Source organism: Emydura macquarii, unplaced genomic scaffold (genome assembly GCF_026122565.2).
Source record: "Emydura macquarii macquarii isolate MOO-44397 ecotype Brisbane River unplaced genomic scaffold, CSIRO-AGI_Emac_v2 contig_3080, whole genome shotgun sequence".
Classification (NCBI taxonomy): Eukaryota; Metazoa; Chordata; order Testudines; family Chelidae; genus Emydura; species Emydura macquarii.
In genome coordinates this window covers 5,836,558-5,857,911 of record NW_027133217.1, presented here as the reverse complement: position 1 = coordinate 5,857,911, position 21,354 = coordinate 5,836,558, and the positions used below count along the sequence as shown (strand labels likewise).

The window sequence follows — 21,354 nt, the reverse complement described above, 5'->3', positions numbered from 1 at the left end:
GCAGGGCAGTTCGTTGGGATGTGGGAAACCCAGAATCAGATGACGTGGAAGCCAATTTTGGGATCCTGTCATGCATTCCCTTTGCACCCAATCGGGAGCTTGGGCAGTACAAGGAATGCAGGGCCAGGTCCTTCTGTTTCAGGTCCAGTCTGAATCTGCACTCCCTCAAGCTTTGGATCCTGGGTTCTGTCTGGGTCCATCTCTAACTTCCCAGCCATGCTAGTCAATCACTTACGATTTTAAAACACTGGCCGGTAGATTGCCCTGAAGGGGAGGGTGTGCAGTGTGCGTACAACACCATTTTCATGGTATGGATGCACTTATTTTGGTGAAAAGGTCCCAGTCGTGCGACCAGAGCCACATTACACCCAAACTTATCATCCACTTCAGTAGGGTGCTGTGGTTCATGTTCGCAGATCTGTTTGCAGGATTCGGACAAGCTACTGTGGGGCCAGCTGCTTTAAACCCAGTTCTCTTGACCTATCCCAGCTGAGGATCTAACCTGGATCTCAAGGGATTTTGGTGGACGAATTACCTTAAAATGATAAAATTTTTTGCCTGACACATTGCCCCGAAGGACCCCAAAATGCTCTGCGAATACATACTACACCTAGCTGCAAATGGAGCTAATTGGTCTTAGGAGAGGAACTTGGCACCCATAAACAATCTTTCCCCCCCAAACAGACAGCATTGAATCTGCACCTCCCGTCCCATCGAACACCACCACTTTTCCTTAAAATGCCCAGAATAAATGCCCAGGGTACGGTACCTGGAAAGAGTTGAACAGCATTTCATAGTGCATTTGAACTTGCCAAAGAATCCCTGACACATCTGTGTATGGCGTAGCCATGAAAACGATATAGTGAACTCCAAACAGAGGCATAAGCACAAGGGTAGATTTCAGCAGCTTCCTGTAGGAACAGGAGAAGGACAGAAACACATGGAGAAAGTCATGCGTCTGAGTTATTCTCTAGGCCCTAGAACTGCCTTCTTGGAGTCTGGATTAAGGCAGCAGAGGTCACAGAGGGGGAAAGGAGAGAATGCTACACCATCCTAGGGAATGGGGCAGCTTGTCTACACCGGTAAGGCCACATTTGGAGTACTGTGTCCAATTTTGGGCCCCCCACTACAGGAAGGATGTGGACAAATTGGAGAGAGTGCAGCAGAGGGCAACAAAAATGATTAGGGGGCTGGAGAACATGACTTATGAGGAGAGGCTAAGGGAACTAGGCTTGTTTAGTCTACAGAACAGAAGAGCCAGGGGGGATTTGATAGCAGCCTGCAACTACCTGAAAGGAGGCTCCAGGGAGGATGGAGCTAGGCTGTTCTCAGTGGTGGCAGGTGACAGAACAAGGAGCAAAGGTCTCAAGTTGCAGTGGGGGAGGTCTAGGTTGGATATTAGGAAAACATTTGTCACTGGGAGGGTGGTGAAGCACTGGAATGGGTTACCTAGGGAGATGGTGGAATCTCCATCCTTAGAGGTTTTTAAGCTGCGGCTTGACAAAGCCCTGGCTGGGATTACTTAGCTGATGTTAGTCCTGCTTTGAGCAGGGGTTGGACTAGATACCTCCTGAGGTCCCTTCCAGCCCTAATCTTCTATGATTCTAAGACCTTATGTTTCCCTGGGGTGTAATGTGCACTGGAGGTCCCCTAGATGGAGGACCAACTCCACCTCAACAGAAGCCTGTGCCTTTGATACAACCCAGCCCCTAACATTTGGCTGGGTTCATACCTCGTATCCCTAAGGCAATAGACACTGACTGGAAATGATGCTGATCAAGGGACAGAAACCACTGCCAACGGCTACAGCAATTACCAAATGGAGGCAATTAGTGAGGGGGTACCATTGCCAGGAGGCCTGGTGCTTTCGCTGTCCAACGCCTGACAATCACTGTGGGGATGAAAAAATAAAAATAGCCGAGCTTGTCCAAGCCGTAATTAATAGCAAGTCTCCACGAGTGAGAAATAAACAACAGCTAAGTCACGGCTCTGACATGGCAGCAAAACAAACCTTTGCATGTTTAAGCCAAATTCCAGCCCCACTTCCAACGACACATCTCTGAATTATTTTGATCTCTCTCGTCTGGAGGTTTTGCACTGAATCATTTCAACTTGAGCCTACAAACGCTCTGGGAGTTCTCTAGCTGCGGATGCCTCTCAGTTATTTACTTTCAGAGTCAAACTTTGATTATGTTGCAAATATGCTTAATTGTCAAAGGGAAAAGAATGAAAATAACCCCCCAAACAAACACACACAACCATACACAAAAAGCCAAGACGAAACTCCAAACTTCTTGTGAATAGTTAAGAATCTTTCTTCTCTTGAGCAAACAGTTGCAGGCAGGTTTAAAGAGCTAGTCAATGTTTTGGAAACAAGGGAGGTAATAAGTAAGGATCGGATTTTACAGTCTTTTGCGTTTTGCCACTGGTTCAAAGTCAACACAGGTTGGTAGAGAGCGAAAATAATTATAATTAGTTATTTGGGTTATGGTAAAGAACGGAGCCCCTACGGTGGTGAGATCAGGACCCTATAATGCTAGGCACTGTACAAACATAACATAAGAGACAGTCCGTGAACTCTAAATAGACAAGGGATGGAACTTGGCCAGTGTCATACAGTAGAGGCAGAAATAGAACTCGGATTTCTTGAGTAGTCCCTGAACCAGTCCCATCTTTACTACCCAACAGCTACTGGTGGTCTCTTCAATAGGTCATAGAATCATAGCAGATGAGGGTTGGAAGGGACCTCAGGAGGTATCTAGTCTCACCCCTTGCTCAAAGCAGGATCAACGCCAACTAAAGATGGTGCAGGTGTCCACTTCACAAATGCCACTGTCATCGTTAGCCCTTGACGGCTGTGCCAGCAGACCTCTCATCTGGTCCCTCCAGACTGGGATCAAAGCTCAGGAGGGCAGCAGTGCCTCTGGTTCACCAGGTGCTGCTCACCTGGAACTCTAGTTGGTTTGGTGGTAAGCAGAAGGAGCACGGCAGTGACTGGGGGCCCGCTCCCCGCTCCAGAGGTGATTGGGACACTTTGCTCTCCCAAGTTGTCAAGCCCATCCCATGCTTCTCGCTCTTCCGTGTCTCGTGCTGGAGGGGCAAGGGGACTCACCTGTACTGTTGTCTCGTATCACACCTCCCTGCGTTCGTCTCTCGTAGCTTGGTTGCTAGGACTCGGATAATATTGATAAAAAGAATAAAATTTACCTGGAAAAGAAAAAGATTGTTTTAAAAAAAATCACAGAAGCAAAATCTGCAACGCTACCAGACCGAGATGGCGCCTTTCCCCAGATGCTTCTGAGAGTGCCCTCACCTCCTTCAGGAGGAGCTCAGAAGTTAGCGAGTTCAGGCCAACTGCGTCTGAGTTAAATGCTCTCTGCCTGATCTTGTGCCAGGGAGCTAAGGAAAGACCCCACTTTTTTCCGTTCCCTTGCAGACCCCACCATGTACAGCCTCCTTATTGTCTCATGGTGGTGTTTCTAGGCACGTAAGATGAAATTCAGGCCTGTGCAAGGAGCCCACGCCAAGGCCAATGCGCCATTTAAAAACCTCATGACAAGCGTAGAGCTGGTCAGGAATTTTTCAAAGGAAAACGCTGATTCGCCCGAACCAACACTTTTCCTGGAAACGTTATTGGTTTCTGTGAAACTTTCCCAGTTCCAGGATGGAATTTCTGGCCAAAAGCAGAGAGAGAGAGAGAGAAATATACCCCAGAATAGCGAACAGTTAGACCCTCAGCTGGGAGATGGAAGACCCAGATTCAAGCCCCTGCTCCATGTTGGGAAGAGAAGAGAGGCAAAACCTGTTCTTCCGTGTCTCACTCAAATGCCCTCACCACCAGGCTATAGAGTCAATTGCTCTCTTTGGCCCGATGAACATCGATATAGTTATCAATATACAGTTGAACAGCTCCAGGAGGAGAGATTGAAAGGAAGACTGACTCCAGAGCCTAGGTGGGCAGGGTACTTGCTTGGGGTGTGGGAGACCCACATTTTGGAAGTTATCTTCTTCACCCCAGTGCAAAAGGACAACCGATTTTAAAACCTGGGGATTGTTCATCAAGCGGAATTCTTGTTTTCTGGCCAGCCCTAGTTACGTGAGACTTGATGGTGCATTGGGGTGAATTTCGTCTTTCCACCAAGGTCATCACTGAGGGTTCTGAGTGCCCCAAACCGGCTGAAAAAACAGAACCTGGTTAAAAAACAGGTGATTGAAAGTCACCCTGAGCAACTCTTCCTTGCCACCAGTCAGGTGCATCTAAATCAGGATTGAGACCAATTCGTAGGACAACGTGGTAGGGGCGAAACTTGCACGGCCTCTGCCCTGGGTGGACGTGCTCTCTGCTTAGGGGATTTTAGTCCCCGTGGCTGTCAATCCAGCATCTTTCAACAGTATTTAAGGCAAGTTCAAAGATGGATCCTGAGAAGTGTGGTGAGAAGGAAAAGCAATGGGAAAATGTTCTAGGGCTTGGTGGTAAATTGATATACATTTTTCTGTAAAATTTACTTATTTCTTGTGCCTTGTGGCGTCCGCTGAGATCAGGGCCTCATTGTGCAAGGGGCTGTACAAAGGCAGGAAATAAGAGGCAGTCTGTGCCCTGAAGAACGGGCAGTCTAAATAGGCATGAGAAATTACAGAGGGAGGAATGCGAGTCTTTACTACTGCCACTTTACTGATGGGGAGGTAACTGGCAAATCTTGGCCCCATAGAAAGCAATGAGACTTCTACCATTGACTTTAATGAAGCCAGGATTTCACTCTTACATGACGTGCCCAAGGTCACACAGAAAGTCTGGGCAGAGGCAGGAATTTCACTCAGAAATCTTGACTCTGAGCCTAGTGGCTTTGCCATGAGGCCATCTTTCTCTCCATGGCCAAGCCATTGGACCGTCTATGACCTGTGTTTGTTTCTTTGCTGTCCTTCACCAGACCTTGTATTTCCTGATTGCTACTGTATTTCCACAGAACCCGTGACCCCAGTCTGAAGGAAACAAGGAGGGAAATTCTTTTGTTTTTCCTGAAACACTAGCCAAACTTTGAAGGAAATGCAAACAACCAAATGACTTCTGAGTTACCAGCATAGTGGAGGAACGTTAAGCCCCCAAAATGCATCCAGAAAATGCAAAGTTTTGTCCCGAAACAGATGACAAGCTGGTGCGGGGATTGAAAAAGCAGCCAAGTGTGCAATAGGAATCCCCAGAGACGAAATGGAAACAATCCACAGAACATGTTTGCACGATAAATAGCTGCATTTGTAAATAGCCCTGTAGATCTCATGAAGACACATTCTCTTTACAAGGACAAACATCTATTCAGCTCTTTGTCATCTACTAACTGGGCTTTAAATTAAATGCAATGGGGTTGCTGGCAATCAACCACTTGAACTAAATGAACTTTGTCTTCCATCCTACAGTTTTATTTCCAAAGATTATTGTGTGGTCTTGGCACTTGTTCCTTCCAGTGCACAGAAGGAATCACCAGGCTGCGAGTCTGTCATGGAAGTTGCAGAACCCATGGATTCTGTGCAGCGGCCCCAGGAGTGGAGGCCAACAGAGAGTGGTCCCTGGGGGCCTCAGAGCACTGTCGCTCCACCCTGGGACACACCCCCCCCCCAGAGCAATGGCATCCTGGGACCAGTTAAGATTTAGTCAGGGGTATTTAGAGTAAAAGTCATGGAGAGATCATGGGCCGTGATTTTTGTTTTTTGCCTGTGACCTGGCTATGACTTTCACTAAAAATACTCATGACTAAATCTTCGCCTTACAGTGATCAGCAGTGATTGTTATGGGGCTTGCTCTTCCGCTCCTTTAACAAACCATCTCTGGTTACTCCTAGCCTGAACCAGCTCAGGAAGTAAATCCAGAATACGAACGAATGGCCGTCAAAATACACAAGGTGCAAAGGTTCAGTTCACATGAGGAGCCCAGGGTCGAAGGTTTAACGGGACCTTCTTTGGTGCAGAAGCCTGCCAAGATCATCGTCTTCCTCTCAAGGGCTTTCCAGTACCATGTGGATTGGAAATACCCTGATTCTTAGAGGAGGGGTGCTCAGCACTTTCTGAAAAATCAGGTCCCTTTAAGACATGTCAAGTCAGGCTCCTCAAAGTTCAGGCCCCTTCCCTGAATCACTAGTCACTTTTGTAAAGCCTGACCTGTGTGTTTATTTTATTACAAAGTTTGGGATCACAGGCTGAGTTGTCTTTCTTCCAGAAGCCTGGCATTGGCTCCTATACCCCCCATCACCCCAAATCCAATCCAGTACTCACCACAATAGCTGCCAGGATGGGCACCTGAATAATCCACTTTAAATTGCCGGCACTCAGGTCCCAGCACCTAGGAAGAGATAGGCACCGCATTAGTAAATCCTCATCTGCCCCGGAAAATCGCCTCACTTCCCTGTTTTCAACTCAGTGCTGAAAACAGAGACCCTGCAATGCCCTGTGCACCTGTGAAACCATCCTGAACCCTACCCCTGGCCATGCCTTCCCCATCGCATCAGTAACGATCGGCATCAAAATGGGCCTCCTGTTATCCTTATGTCTGCTTCTAAAATCCAATTTTAAATGTATTTAAAATCTTAGGCCCAGATCCTCAGAGATATTTAAGTGCTTAAGATCCATTGAAATCAGGGGACATTAGGATGCCTTTGAGGATCTGGCATTTCTCTCTTCAGATTTCAGGGACTTGTTCCTTCGGACATTGTCAAGGCTTGTATCCAGTCCTCTTTGAACTGGAATCCTACATCCCAGTCTGTAATGGCCAGGGTTCAGCAAGCTGCACGGGATACATCTCCTTAGGCCTGGCCTAGACGCAGACGTTGCCCAGATCTAACTAAAGGTGGGATTTTAAACCAGGACAAAGCCCTGTGTGGACACACTTAAACTGGTTTAAAACTGGTGACAGCTCCTTTTTTTAGCCCCTGCTTGCAAATTTACCAGCACTGGTTAGACCAATGCAATTAATTACACAGCCTTAAATTAAGTGAAGCGTGTCCACAGAGGGCTCTAACTAAACTGGCTTTAAAAATCATACCTGTAGTTACAGCCTGGTGTGTAGCTGAGGCCCAGGTGAGTGCAATGGTGGTAGAAGTTGCCCACCTGTTTGCCCTGCTGGATGAAGCGCTCTGTTGAGGACAGCGGGAGTGCATCTGTCCCCCCTTTCTGCTCTGCCAGAACCTCCACCCAACCCAACAGGATGTTGATTCTCTTTGTCTAGCCAATTCTTGGCCTCTCTGCCTTGGCTGCCAAGAAGGGGAGGGGGAACTAATCACGGTGGTGGGTTTTTCTGATGTGGTGGCCTGTCTGCTGGGAACTGGATGGAGGCCTCCAAAGATATTTCAAACAGGCCACTGAGTGAGCCCATCCAACCGCAATCATTGCTTCACACGGCTGCTGCTGTGGACTGGACGTGCTCCAGCAATCAAGAAATGAAAGGGTCCATAGCCATCTCTTGGCTCCCTGTTAGCACCACAGCAGCTTTTTTCACTTCAGGAGCCAGCGTCCGCTCCGGGCGGATATTTGAGGAGACCGAATAACAGGGAGGTGAAGGGGGGTCGAAACCACCAACAGGAACGGAAGGTTTTTACACGGCGTGTTCGCAAATGCCCCGAGGCAAGGGATACGGGATGAGTGGTGCTATCGTGATCAGAGTCACATTCACTAGGGAGTGCAGGCAGGTTACCTTTTGCTTGTAGGACAGGAACGTGGTGGTATCATGGTTGCAGATTTGGATGTACATGGAGTTTGCAAATGATGCTGCATAGCACAATATCAGGTGAGATTCCATTTTACAACTGGTAGATATTGTATCTGGGGCTAAAGGAAAGATGTGGACAAACTGGAGAGAGTCCAGTGGAGGGCAACAAATAATGGTGAAGGGGCTGGAGCACAAGACTTATGAGGAGAGGCTGAGGGAACTGGGCTTGTTTAGTCTGCAGAAGAGAAGAGTGAGGGGGGATTTGATAGCAGCCTTTAACTACCTGAAGGGAGGTTCCAGGCAGGATGGGGCTAGGCTGTTCTTGGTGGTGGCAGATGACAGAACTAGGAGCAATGGTCTCAAGTTGCAGTGGGGGAGGTCTGGGTTGGATATTAGGAAAAATGTTTTCACTAGGCGGGTGGTGAAGCACTGGAATGGGTTACCTAGGGAGGGGGTGGAATATCCGTCCTTAGAGATTTTTAAGGCCCAGCTTGACAAAACCCTGGCTTGGATGACTTAGTTGGGGTTGGTCCTGCTTTGAGCAGGGGGTTGGACTAGATACCTCCTGAGATCCCTTCCAACCCTAATATTCTATGATTCTGTGAACAAGATGACCTCTTGAAGTCCTTCTCACACGACATTTCTATGACTCTGTGTGCAGTACTGATCTCAAAAAGAGGGTGGAAAAGTACTAAATAAGATGAAGAATGGTAAAGCAACTGGTGAAGATGAGGAAACTGTTGATATGATCAATGTAACTGGAGATATTGTAGTAAAGTGGCTTCCTAAATTACTGTGTGTTTGCTGGGATCAGCCTAGGATATCAAATGAGAGAAAAACAGGATTGATTGTGTCTCTTCGGAAAGGTAATGCAAATGATCCAAACACCTATCAGGACATCACCCTGTTAAGTCCTTGAAAGAGTTTTGGCGGCAAGGTTGAGGTGCAAGGTGGATGAGAATATAGGAGAGGCGCAACATGGCTGTTGAAAGTGAAGTGCTAAGACACAATATTTCCATTGAGACATAAGTATGAAAGAATGGTAAATGGAAGGCATAGTTCTATTTAGCATTTATTGATCTTGAGAAAGCATATGACAAACAAGAGGAAGTAGTTTATCACACGATGCACAACTAATCTGTGGAACTCATCACCATGGGATGTTGCGATGACCAAAAGTATAACTGGGTTCAAAAAAGAACTGGATATATTCTTGAAGGATAGGTCCATCAATGGCTATTAGCCAAGATGGTCAGGGACACACCACCATACTCAGGCCGACCCTAAACCTCTGATTATAAGAAGCTAGGAAGGGAGATAGAAGGTGGATCACTACATAATAGTCCTGTTCTGTACACTCCTCCTGAAGTTCTGCTATGGGCCATTGTCGGAGACAGGATATCGGGCAAGATGGACTATGGAACTGTATGACCCAGTATGGCAGCTCTTATGACTTGGTTCTGCAGGGTTTGATGTTTGGAGTACCGAGATGGGTGGGAGAGGAACTTCAAGAAGTAGAGATGATAGGGGAGCTGTACTGAGGGTCAAGCGATAATGGGGCAACAAACATGGAGTTTCAGAGAGTTTTGAGGTGACAATGGGACTGAGACAAGGCCATGTGCTGAGTCCATTTTTCTTCATCCTAATGATGGTGTTAATTAGTCGGAGAACCAAGCCTGTGGAGAGACAGAGAAAACGAATGTATGCTGATGATCTGGCCCTTTCGGCTGGCAGCAAAGAGGAATTGGTATCAGGGTGGGTTAATAACCCACCCAAATCTGTGGCTGAAGACCATGGTTTGAAGGTAAACACATAGAAAACTGAACTTCTGCTAGTAGAAAACTTGGAAGAAGAACTGTTGATTGAAGTTTTAGGAGAGAACGGAATCAGAAGAAAGAATTTGTTTATTTGGGAAGTACACTTAGTACCATTGGCGAGAGGTCTAGGGAACTGAAAAGAAGACCCCAGTGTGCACGGGCAGCAGTGAAAAAGGTGGCTGGAGTATTGTGGGACTGGCAATTAAGTAATAAACTGAAAGGGAATGTGTGTGCTATGTGTGTTTGTCCCTGCCTGCTCTGTGGTATGGAAACTGTGGGTCTTACGAAGAGGGAAGAAAGAAAGATAGCGGGAGTAGAAAGTAATATGCCAAAGAGAACGGCAAGCAAGCAGAGGGTAGGAAGAGTGCTCCTGGAAGAAATTAAGGGGAAGGTATACTTGGGACTTCCAGTGATAGACAGGTAGGAGAGCATGCATTTGAGGTGGGCTGGACGTATGATAGAAGTGGGAGGAAAATGACTAGCAAAGAAAGCATGGGAGGATGAGGACAGTCAGAAAGGACATGGAAGACCAAGGAGACAACTGTCAAGAGAGATTAAAAGATTAAAAGATTGTAACTCCAAGACCTATGAACCCACGCCATGGACCAGACTTATGGACAAGGAGTTGAGAAGCGGGTGGTGTGCAGTATTGACCTCTGCTGGATAGAATTGGAGCTGCTCTGAAGTGTGTCATAAGCCCTATACTGTACAAGCGAATGGGTGATTCTCTTTTAGCTCAAGTGGTGGAGGTCTATGCTTGTGGAGTGGGAGAATCACATTTCTGTCCCTGAGATTAATGCACACTTCCCAGTGGTCTCAGTGTGTCAGTTGTGAAGTTGTAGGTGGCCACAAATTGGTTAAATTATTGAAAACTAAAGACAAGTCAGGAGCATTACAAGGGAACTACAGAATTTCATCCCTGCTCCATGCATTTCCTGCTTTCATTGTAAAATTGCTTCAGATCTGCAGCCCTAACTAGTTATTTTTCCCTGGGGTCACTAATTCATCCACAAGCCTCTTGGTTCCAAAAATGCAGCAAAAACATAATCCAAGAACAGAAAGAAAACGACACAAAATTCAACCAAGACTTACTCTGTGTCTGCTAGAGTAGCCCTCACACTGGCCCACACTGTGACAATTACAGCTGGGAGTCCTGAAAACAAGAAAATACTCATGAGTACAAACAATGTGTAGTAAACTCAGTTCATTGAAACCCAACTGAAGAGGGCTAGAACTGGCATGGGGGAAGGAATTTAGAGGATTTCCCCCATGACTCAAGCATAATTTGGAGGTTAAGGGCCCAATACTGGTTTCACCTCCAGCTGCAGGGAACCACAGATTTGGAATCAGACATAGAGCCATATTCCATGTCTTGGTCCTATCCAGAATACCATATCTGAATACTTCAGAGTTCTGGAGAAGTTTGGTTCCAGAGGCAAAAATGACGCAGGACTCTTATTATTTATATTACAGTAGCAATGATCTTACTAGAGGCCTTAACTGCGACTGTGATCCCATAGCGTTAGGCACTGTACATACTTATAAGAAGAGACACCTCCTGCCCCAAAGAACTCACACCTAACTAGGCAAGAAGGACAAAGGGTCAATGATCTCACGTTGCAGTGGGGGAGGTCTAGGTTGGATATTAGGAAAAACTTTTTCCCTAGGAGGGTGGTGAAGCGCTGGAATGGGTTACCTAGGGAGGTGGTGGAATCTCCATCCTTAGATGTTTTTAAGGTGCAGTTTGACAAAGCCCTGGCTGGGATGATTTAATTGGGGTTGGTCCTGCTTTGAGCAGGGGGTTGGACTAGATACCTCCTGAGGTCCCTTCCAACCCTCATCTTCTAGGATTCCACGATTCTATGAAAGGAAGTGACCTGCCAACGGCCACACAGCAGGAAAGTGATGGAGCCAGAACTCAAGCCTCCTGATTTTCAACCCACTGGACCACACTACCTCTCTGGAGAGAAAGCATCCTGACCTTTACACACTCATACCACACATATCCAAGCTGACTGCCTGCCTTAGACAGTGACAACTGCTCTACTTTCCACTGCTTCTGAGGCTTCCAGAGACCTTCTCAAAAGTTTGGGAAGCCAGTAGGTTTCCTCAGACTGTGAGCTTTCCAAGTAGGGCAGATCAGTTTGGATATTCATTTCCATTCACAGCCTTTTGGGACCAGAGTCAGATGGGATTGCAGCCAGGAGCTGGGGCTAGCACTTTTGCTGCCATTTTGAGTTATAGATCATCTGTGCGGCCATATAGTTCACCTAGACCTCTCCCTGCCGCTAGCTGGAGCTGGATATAGCAGAATTCTTACGAGCGAGGCCGTCTTTGTGATATTTCCCAGGAGATAAGTAGAGCTCATTGAAAACGTTCCAATAGAACAGTTTCCATTTGGAAGATGCTGATTCTACAAAAAAAATTAAATGTATTGCCAAGAACGTATTGACACTATTGAAACTTTTCCCCCCGGCATTATTGTTTGGACTTTTATATTCATATCATGCGTAATCAAAATGATAAAGTCAAAACAAAATATTTTTGGAATATAGCATTTCACAAAAAGTTCTGAGATTTTTTTTTAACTTTTGGTCCCGATTCAGGACAAAAAATCACAAAATTTCCCATGGGACAGAAATTCTCAATTTTGACCAGTTCTAGAGCTAAGTGTTAGCTATGGAAATTAGGAGGCTGGGAGATTTTGATGGACAAGTCTTTCAGTTTGCCAGGGCTCCTTCCTCTAATTTAATGCACCCTGACTTTCTACCCATCACAATTTGATCAAGGAAAGAGCTTTTTCTCAACTTGGATGGAGAAGAAGCTCCTTTCATTTTAAGAAGCCCATTGCATGAACTAACAAAAGCTAGGACAACCCGTGGAAAATAGGGCCGAATTCATCTCTGGTGTAACCATGCTTATTTCAGTGGATTTAGCTCTGGCATTAATTTTTCCTGTAAGACCTAAGAAAATACTGAAGAGTTGAATAGATTCTTTTTTCGAGTCCAGTTCTGCATTCTTTATGTTCCCAAATCCCCCATGGCCTTCTCTGAAAATGCATAATTGAACCTATCATAGCTTCCACATCCCCTTTTTTTTCAGAAAAAGAGGCCAGTTATCATTGATAATTATTAATGTGGTGTGGATTCTATGCTCTGTGGGCCCCAATTCAGGAAAGTCCTTACGAACATGCTTAACTTTAAGCACATTTCAGCCCATGGGACGTTAAGCAGATGCTTAAGTATGTGCTAAGTGCTTTCCTGAACAGGAGTGTGAGGGAGGGACTATCTCTCACGATGACCTTGTCTATACTTGCGGCAGCATGTAGGGTCCACGTAGTTATACGCTGCAGGGAAAGGCGAGCTGTGTCCACGTGTGCTGCGGGGTTGTATCTACACGAGGCAGCGAAAGGCTCTGGTGTGGGGATGCAGCGGGGAAAGGCTCTGACAACGGGGGGAAGCAGCAGGACACTATACTTTATAACTAGCAGTGCAGACATGGGAGGCAGTGCTTGGGTGTCTAGAGAGATGTGGAGGATATAGACCCTGGGGATTCAGGCATGTAGGGCACTCTGCTGTGCTCTACTCAGCTGTTCATCACTGTCTACACTGCCATTTAGACAAGTGCTAACTGGGTGTACAGTGCTATACACTGCTCTAAGTGTAGACCTACCCTCAGGGCTGGATTTAGGGGCAGGCAACCCAGTGAGCGCCTAAAGTGCCGGGCTTGGCGGGGCAGGGAGGCGCTGGGCTTGGGATGCTGTTTTTGTTGTTAGCGGCAAAGGGAAACTAGAATGTTTGAAATAGAATATTTCAGGTATTCCATATCTGGATTCATTTTTCACTAACCTCCTAAAATGTTCTGGACCTTTGCCGGCAAATTTATCATCTTATAAACAGGGAGATATATATATATATATATATATGTGAAAATTGCTGATATTGAGAAAAGGTCTTTTTTTTTTTGTTTTAACAAATTGTGTTTTAAAAATTTCAACCCGCTCTTGAGTAAAGCCAGGGTAACTTCACTGAAGCACTGTTATTATGGTCTCTATGTGGCTGCCCCGCTTGAGATCCCTGATTTTCAGTGGTGCTACACTCCCGCAACTCCCATTAAAGTCAGGAGGAACTGTGGCTGCTCAGCATCTTCTAAAAACCAGGCACAATTTGTCTAAAGGTGGGTCCCTAAAAATGTCAGCACCCAGGCTTAGGAGACACTCTTGAAAACGTGGCCGTGTGTTTCAGCCTGCAGGTGGTGGTAGTAGCGAAAGCCACAAATGGCGACCTGGTCTGGGAGCTGGCGAACCAGCCAGGAGGTGCAAACCTCACAAAAGCAATTTGGTCTCCCTCAAGCGTGCATGCACGCACACACGCAGATCCACACACACACACGTCCACCCAGACGCACCCCCCCCCGCTGCGTGTATAGCCACAGGCAGAGTTCCACTGGGTGGCGATGCTGTAATTGACTTCTACAGTATCCACATTGTATGCGCTGTGCATGTCCCATCAATACACACAGTGTGTACAATGCAGGTTCTATAAAGTCAGGTCTCTGCCCTGGAGCTGAAAAAAGTGCAAACATCTCAGGCTAGGCAAACTCCTTCCCCCAGCCCCTTTGCAACAAAGAGATGCCCCCAGGGGAAGAAAAGGAATTGACACATTCCTACATACACACTCACATGCACATTTTTTCTAATGCCTCTGACTCCTGCATGATGAGGACCTCTGGGTCCTGCCTTCACCTGCAGTTCAGACAGAGAAACTTCACTGTAGTGCCAGGATGAACTGTCTCTCTTCATAGGCCTATCGGGCCGACTCTGCTCTATGCTATTGTGCTGTCTTCTGGGTGATTGGTAAAAACCCAACCGTGCGTGGGCAGTAAAGGGCAGATTGTGCCCCCTTCGCTGAGTCAGGCTTGCTTATGCCAGGAGCCCGTTAGGAGAAAGAACTGCTCAGAGTGATTAAGGGCAGCCCTAAATGGCTTGTGTCTCATTGGCACTAGTTGGAGTGTTAAACCCTAGTGTTCTGGGCTAATCACAACAGCAATCATTGCATTCAGCCTATGGAAAAGAGACCTTCTTTCCCGTCCCCTGCTCCAGTAGTTGGCCTAGTTATTCTTAATTTTCCTGCCTACAATCAGCTGAGTAACATCGCCGGCCCAGAACAGATGCTCAAGGCTGCTCTAAGTTGCGCCAGATCTGTCTGTATTTAGCTGGCACTCACTTTGCGGCAGGGATGGTCCCTCAGTGGGTGTACACACAGCACCAAGCACAATGGGATTCTGGTCCCAGTGGGTGCCTCCGTGTGCTCCTCTGACAGCAATAACTGTCAGTCTTTTTATTTGTCTATTTTAGGTTCTCCCATAGCACTCATCCCCATAGTGTCTAAGTGCTGATGAGGTCCAGCTACCAGGGAAAATTAAAATGTTGTAAATGAAACACAGTTGAAATAATCGGATTTTCTACAGTTATTGATCATGCTCCTCAGATTACCTTTATATAACAGCTGCAGAGAGCCTGAAGGTTGTTGGGAAATTTATTGCTACTAGTAAAATCTTTTTTTCCCCTAGATGACTGCAAGAAACAAGTTCCTTCTGTCCCCTTTGTATCCTCTGTATTACAAGAAGGGCCAGATCCTTCACTATTGACCAGAGCTCAGCAAAATTTTTCAGCTGAAACTTTTTTTCAATGAAAAATGCAGATTTAGGTTGACAAAAATTTTGCAATTTCATGTTGAATTGGCCAAATTCTTTCAAATGAAAAAACAAAAACAATAATCCTCCACAAATCAGTCCATTTCATTTTTTTTTATTTGACACAACTTTTCATTTTGAAATTTCCTTCAGTTTAATTTTAAAACATTAAAAAACCTTAAAAAAAAAAAAAAAAAAAAAAAAAAAAGCAAGCTTAAAATGAAATCAAAACCTTTTGGTTCAGGCTAAATGAAACATTTTGTGTGATCCAAAATGAATTTTTGTTTAACTTCTTGATTTGCTGAAAAATATTTTTAAAATATCATTTTTGGGTCAACCCCGAACAATGTTTTTAATTCAGATTTTTGGAACTGAAAGCAGCTATTCACCAGATCCACTACTGACAACAAAGTATGCCATCTGAGGATCTGGACTGTAAAGTCTCTTTCAGATAAATCTTTGGATCCAACATCAGAGAACAAGTGGGTGTTTTGGTTCCTTCAGCATAAATTGTTCTATAGTGAACGGTTTGGATTTTCATAGAAGTCTCCAGGGCATTACAAATCCTCAGATGTTTTTTGTTATATGAGCAAAAGATCTCAGCTCTTGAGGAAAACGTCTCCCTGCTGTACCTATTTGAACATCATAATTATTTATCACTGGTTCCACATTGGTCATCACTGTGGTATGGGCTTGATCCAATGCTTACGATATTGAATTGGAGTCTTGTCAGTGATTTCAGAAGGCCTTGAACTGGGCCCCACTTCTGAATGCCCAAAAGTTATCAAAGCCATGTGTATATATGTATATTTTTTATCATGCTAATCCAAATAAAGCAAAACCAAATGCAACTGGAGGAAACCGTCCATTCTAATTCCAGAGGAATTTAATTAAACAGCCACAAATGTGTGGAGGCAAATGGATAATTGGTGTTGTGACAGGTGTGACTTTTACATTGTGGGCTGCTCAATAAGATGATTATAGTTTGGCAGTGATCAGAAGTGTTAATGAAAGGCTGCGAGGCCTGTTTGATGGGTTTTCTTTGACTACTTTGGCGTTATTAGCAATGTTAAATGGCAGCATAAATTGGATGCCGTTCTCTTAGACGTAAAACAGACACGAGACTAAATGACTAAGGGGCCACTGTTACTCCAATACTTTGAAGATTTTTTTAAATACTTGAGTCCAAAGAATTCTCAGTCTAACAACAGCTGGAGTAGGAATTGTCCCACCGCGGATGTTTGGAAAGCCCACTAGCCAATGCATCATTCTCCAACTTTCCCTAAGGAGAGCCAGCCTTTGCATAGCCTTCGCATTGCCCACACCTCTGGGTGGGATTTGGGAGCCCTGGATCTTAAGACGCAAACCGCTACCACCAGAGCTCAAAGGCCAAGTACTTAATAGCCAGGCTGCCGCAGGCTCATCAAACGTTATGTGGCCGAGCCAGCGTTAAAGGGAACAGAATGCCGCACTGTTTGGACGTGACTTACACGTTACCCCTTGAATGCTGGCTATCTGGATAGTTGGGGGATCCACTGGTGTGGACACAATCGATGGAAACAACCAGTTACATACAGTGCCAAGGTAAGATGGTGGCCTGTCGTATATTCTCCAGGGCTTTGTCCTTCGCATTTCTTTAAAACAAGGCCTCTGCTCTTTCGCTTGAGAAACTAATAGATCTCACCCTTCAGAAGCTTTCCCTGCTGCACGTTCTTTTTTTCAGGTACTGCACTCCCTTATGTCTAGTCATACCCATGAGGACTATCTTAAACACTTCCTCCTCTCCCCTCGTGTTCCCACCCATCAGACACTTGCAGGCAGTTATTACACTGCCCTCAAACGAGCTGCACCTCATTACTCCCTGCGCTGTCTCGACAAGCCGGAGGCAGTGCCAGAGGGGAACAAAAGCGCAGTCTCTTCTTAAACACTTGTGTATAAACAGCCTTCCACTAATGACTTGTCCCCTCCTCTCCCCTCCCCCCCCCACGTCCCTGCTTCAAGAAAAGATCCATGCAGAAAAAAATTGCTTCCCCACAAATTGCAGGTTTCCATTTGTGCGCTCGAACGCTCGAGAAATCCGGTGGCCGTCTGAGGCCAGAGGACGGAAATCAGAGCGCAGGACTCCACCATGAACCGACATCCTGAGACCTGACTGCACTTCCCATGTATGCAACCATTTCCCCAGGGTGCTGACAGTCTCAAGGGAACCTAGCCCAGCGGGTGTAAATCGGTGTCACTCCAGTGAATTCAATGGAGCCTTGCTGATTTGCACCAGCCGAGTGTCTGGCCCTTGTGTCATTAAGGGCAGAGAATCATTTAAGTTGGCTGCAGCGCTCCATTCCAGAAACACTCCTGCGTGATAGATGGTGAAACAAACACGCCTGCCCCGCCCTGCATGGAGTCAATCTGTGATCGAGAAATCAAACTAAATACTATCTTCAGGGACTCAGTCCTGCCACCCCTTCCACAGGGAAGGAAGGCCCTGCCTGTTACAGGGGAGGGTAGGATTTGGGGAAGCTATGTAGGACGAGTGCAGCCTTTATATGCTGCAGATCCCAGCTTAGGGTGCTTCCCTGTGCACAGGCGATTTAGGGGACAGGGAGAGTCAGCGGAAGGATGGGTGGATCAGCTACTATATGGATCCAGCCGCCCTCACTCTGTGTCCATTTGCTCTTCGACCTGCTCAGACAGAGACACGCAGACACACACAGACACTGTCAGCTTAGAAGGCCACAAGAGCAGCGGTGACTCACCCCAACCAAACAACGTGAAGCCCCAAAGATACTTCTTCTCTGAGAAAAAGGCCATGAAGATGAGGCTGTGGAGATAGAGCCCTTCCACCAGAATCCAGTAGTAATTGGTCGCCAGGAAGTAGAGGAAGAAGGTGACGGCTACCTTACAGCCCACCTGGAGTGACCGCAGAGGGAGAAAGGGAGGTTAAAAACGTGCTGTGAACCCGAAGCAGGGGGAGTCAAGGGCTAGCGAGAGCTTGAAAACACGAAAAAGGCTGCTGTGCGAGTTGGAGAGGGCTCAGGTGGCCCTAGGCAACTCACTTTGCCTCAGTTTCCCCTCCCATCCATCGTCTGTTTGGACTGTAAGCTCTTCAGGGCAGAGACTCCATGGCTACATGTTTGTACCGCGCCTAGCTCAAGTGACTGCAGCAGACACCTCTAGGTACTATTCTAATAAAAATAATGACAAAGAGGAACATCTCAGGTGGGTGTAAACCCATTCACCTGAGGGGAGCTCTACTGATTTACACCAGCTGAGGATCCGGCCCACAAAGTCAGCTCATGAAATCTGGTAGAAGGTGAGCTTTCTCTAGGAAAAACCCAGGGCATTTTTACATGGTTGCGTAGTTAGTCCTGTTGGGTTGCCCTGTGTATTTCTTCCACTGTGCAGGGTCTAATTTTGAGCTGGTGGGTTGGATCCAGCACCAATGGAGCCACTCTGGATTTTTCCCTGTGTACCGGCAGACTCTGTCCCAGTGTACAGCTCCTGACCGTTCAGGGGAACATGGGCGAGAAGAGAAACATGCGCCTCCATTTCGGATGCCAATGTGCCTGCTAGAGAAGAGACGTCCTGCGATCTGCACCAGGGAATTTACCATGCTCCTTTGCGTCTCACCGAGAGCGCTCAAGACCCTGGCTTGGGGCTGCTCATAATTTTCCAGTGCCAGCCCATCACTTTCACAGACAAGTCTGAGACCCCGATTCAGTAAAACACTCAAACAAGTGCGTATTCCACCACTGTTCAGCAAAACACTGAAGGACACCAAGGCAGAGGGAGTCAGGCAGCTACATGCACAGACCTTTCAGGCCAGAAGGGACTTTTGTGATGATCCTGTCTAACCTCCCGAATAACCCAGGGCAGGGAATTTCACTTGGAGTTTGAGTGTGTGACTGAATCAATCCGGACTGCTGAATCTGCGCCTGGGAGAGCCTTGGGAAAAACTAGCCCTAAACGTGCAAGCCAATGAAGTTCTGGGTCAGATTTAATTGTAACCCTGGGATTGTTTTAATTAAATGAATACCATTGACAAAAATCAGTGCTGTCTCACATGTAGCTGCAGCCAGGATTCCTCATTCTAAACACAGAATGACCAGAGCAAAATAAGTACCACCCTGCAGTAACCTTTGTAATGCGGACCCCTCTCCATTGCCCTGTCCTACCCCTCTGCCAATGCAGGATTTTTTCCTGACAGTCTGTTTTCTACTGCTTCATGCAGTGCTTTAAATGACTTTAAATGTAACCAGGGTTGGTCCAAAACTTATAGTCCAAACAGTTTTCTGTCGAAAAAAGCCATTTTGATTAAACTGATTTATTTATTTTTTGGGGCGCAAACTTGAATCTATTCCAACAGAATTTCATTTCGGAAAAGTTTGGAAAAAATGATTTGGAAAATAACCGAACGTCCCATTTTGACGTTTTCAGACCGGAAAGTTGCAATTTCTCATTTTGAAATGACCTTTATGGTTTCAAAAAAAAATTTTTTTTTGAAACGGAAACAAAACATTTTGATTGGCCTTCAAGGAACCTTGCCAGGGACTCTTGTTTCGTGAAAACGTCAGAATTTTGGCTTTTTGTCCCAATTTGGGATGATTTTTTTCCTTCAAAATCTCAGAATTTTTCACAGGATGGACAATCCATTTTCTAACCTCCTTATTTATAACATGTCCTCCTAGGGCCGCATGTATATGTGTTGCCTCTTACTCAGGGAATATTCTAAAGGGAACAATATAGCCCCAGTGAGACTGGACAGAATTGCATAACTCATGTCCTTTTCCGTGGCAAAAAAAAGGAATTTTCAGTCTGCAGAGCTATCAATCAATCTGTCAAGTTTAGCCAGCCAAAAAATTCACTTTCTGTTAAAGACAAAGGAGTGAAAAAAAAATGTAAAGAAGATAAATTTAAAAAAACATTCAAATGATAATTTCTGTCGTCACAGAAAATTACCATCTTCCCAACCTGATAATTATGTAGCTCCTACTTTGGAAATGAAATGATATATCAATCATTGCTAAACCCTTTAGATACTTGCTTGTGTTTGCAGTTCACTAAATAGGAAACATCTCCTCCTGGTTATTTATAGCACAAAATTGCTCTATGAATGCAGCAAAGTACACATATTCTTTGCAAACTCCGAGTGTTTCCCTTTTGGTTGCTAACACAGAGCTAATGCAACAGCCGTCATCTTGGCCAGTACAAGGAATCACACTGAAGACTTTCTGAATGAAACAGGATTCTCTAAAGCTTGAAGTAAAGAGGCAAGGTCTGTAATAGACCCGGACCTTCTGTGGACTGGGAACACGTAACTAAAGCTAAGCAAATAATGGATTTATCAGTTCAGGGGCTGAACTGAAAAATCTGGAAAAATATCCCGTTTGATTTGAACCAAAATCTAATTTGTTTTGTTGAATTATTAAATATTTCAGACAAAGCAATTGGGGGGGAGGGGGAGTCTTTATTGTTTTGATTCAACCTTTTCTGGGTGGAGTTAAATTGGCCAAATTTAAAATTGAAATGCAGTTTTGAATCAAAAAGTCAAACTGAAACATTTGGACTCTTCCAATTTTTTTTTCCCCAACCTAAATTATTTGTCAGATTCAACCTGATTTTGGCAAATAATTGGGGAGGGGGGTCCAAAAAAAGGTGGGGTTTTTTTTGAAAAAAAAAGGAATCAGTTCTTTTGCCCAGCTTTCCATGTAACACATGCTGTCCAGCGGCTATGCGAACACATGAAATGGCATTACTAATTCTAAAATAGCCCTCGGCCATTTCAAAATTCAGAACACATCCGGTGAGGGGGGAAGCGCTGTTCAGACTGGGAAATATGTCACAACGGGAATAACCCAGTTTGCCATTTCAGGGCCAGTTCCTAAGATAGTATAAATTGGCACAGCTCCACCAACTTCCACTGGGTGAGGATCTGTCTCCTAGAGTACAAAACCTGCAGGACAGGGACCATTCCCTAGCACATTGGGGGTGCTACAAGATACCTATAACAACAATAATAATAGGAATAAACTACAGTGAGAATAGTCAATTACGGTGAGATGACAGTGGAATCTGTCTTTCTAATACCATTCAATCCATCTCTTGGCCTTTATAAAGAGTATATCACCCCAGTAGCTCGGGGTCTTAAACAGT

General features: G+C 45.6%; 1 protein-coding gene across 2 annotated transcripts in view; it reads right to left on the bottom strand.

The window, feature by feature from the left end:
- Positions 1-21,354, bottom strand: part of PTH1R (parathyroid hormone 1 receptor) — a 163,472-nt gene that overhangs the window by 12,572 nt on the left and 129,546 nt on the right. For both annotated transcript variants that reach the window (XM_067530427.1, XM_067530426.1), the window contains 5 exons: positions 17,958-18,111; positions 10,603-10,663; positions 6,265-6,331; positions 3,113-3,207; positions 770-911 (listed from right to left, as the gene is read on the bottom strand). In XM_067530427.1, coding sequence (XP_067386528.1) covers positions 770-911; positions 3,113-3,207; positions 6,265-6,331; positions 10,603-10,663; positions 17,958-18,111 — 519 coding nt within the window. The remainder of the gene's footprint in view (positions 1-769; positions 912-3,112; positions 3,208-6,264; positions 6,332-10,602; positions 10,664-17,957; positions 18,112-21,354) is intronic.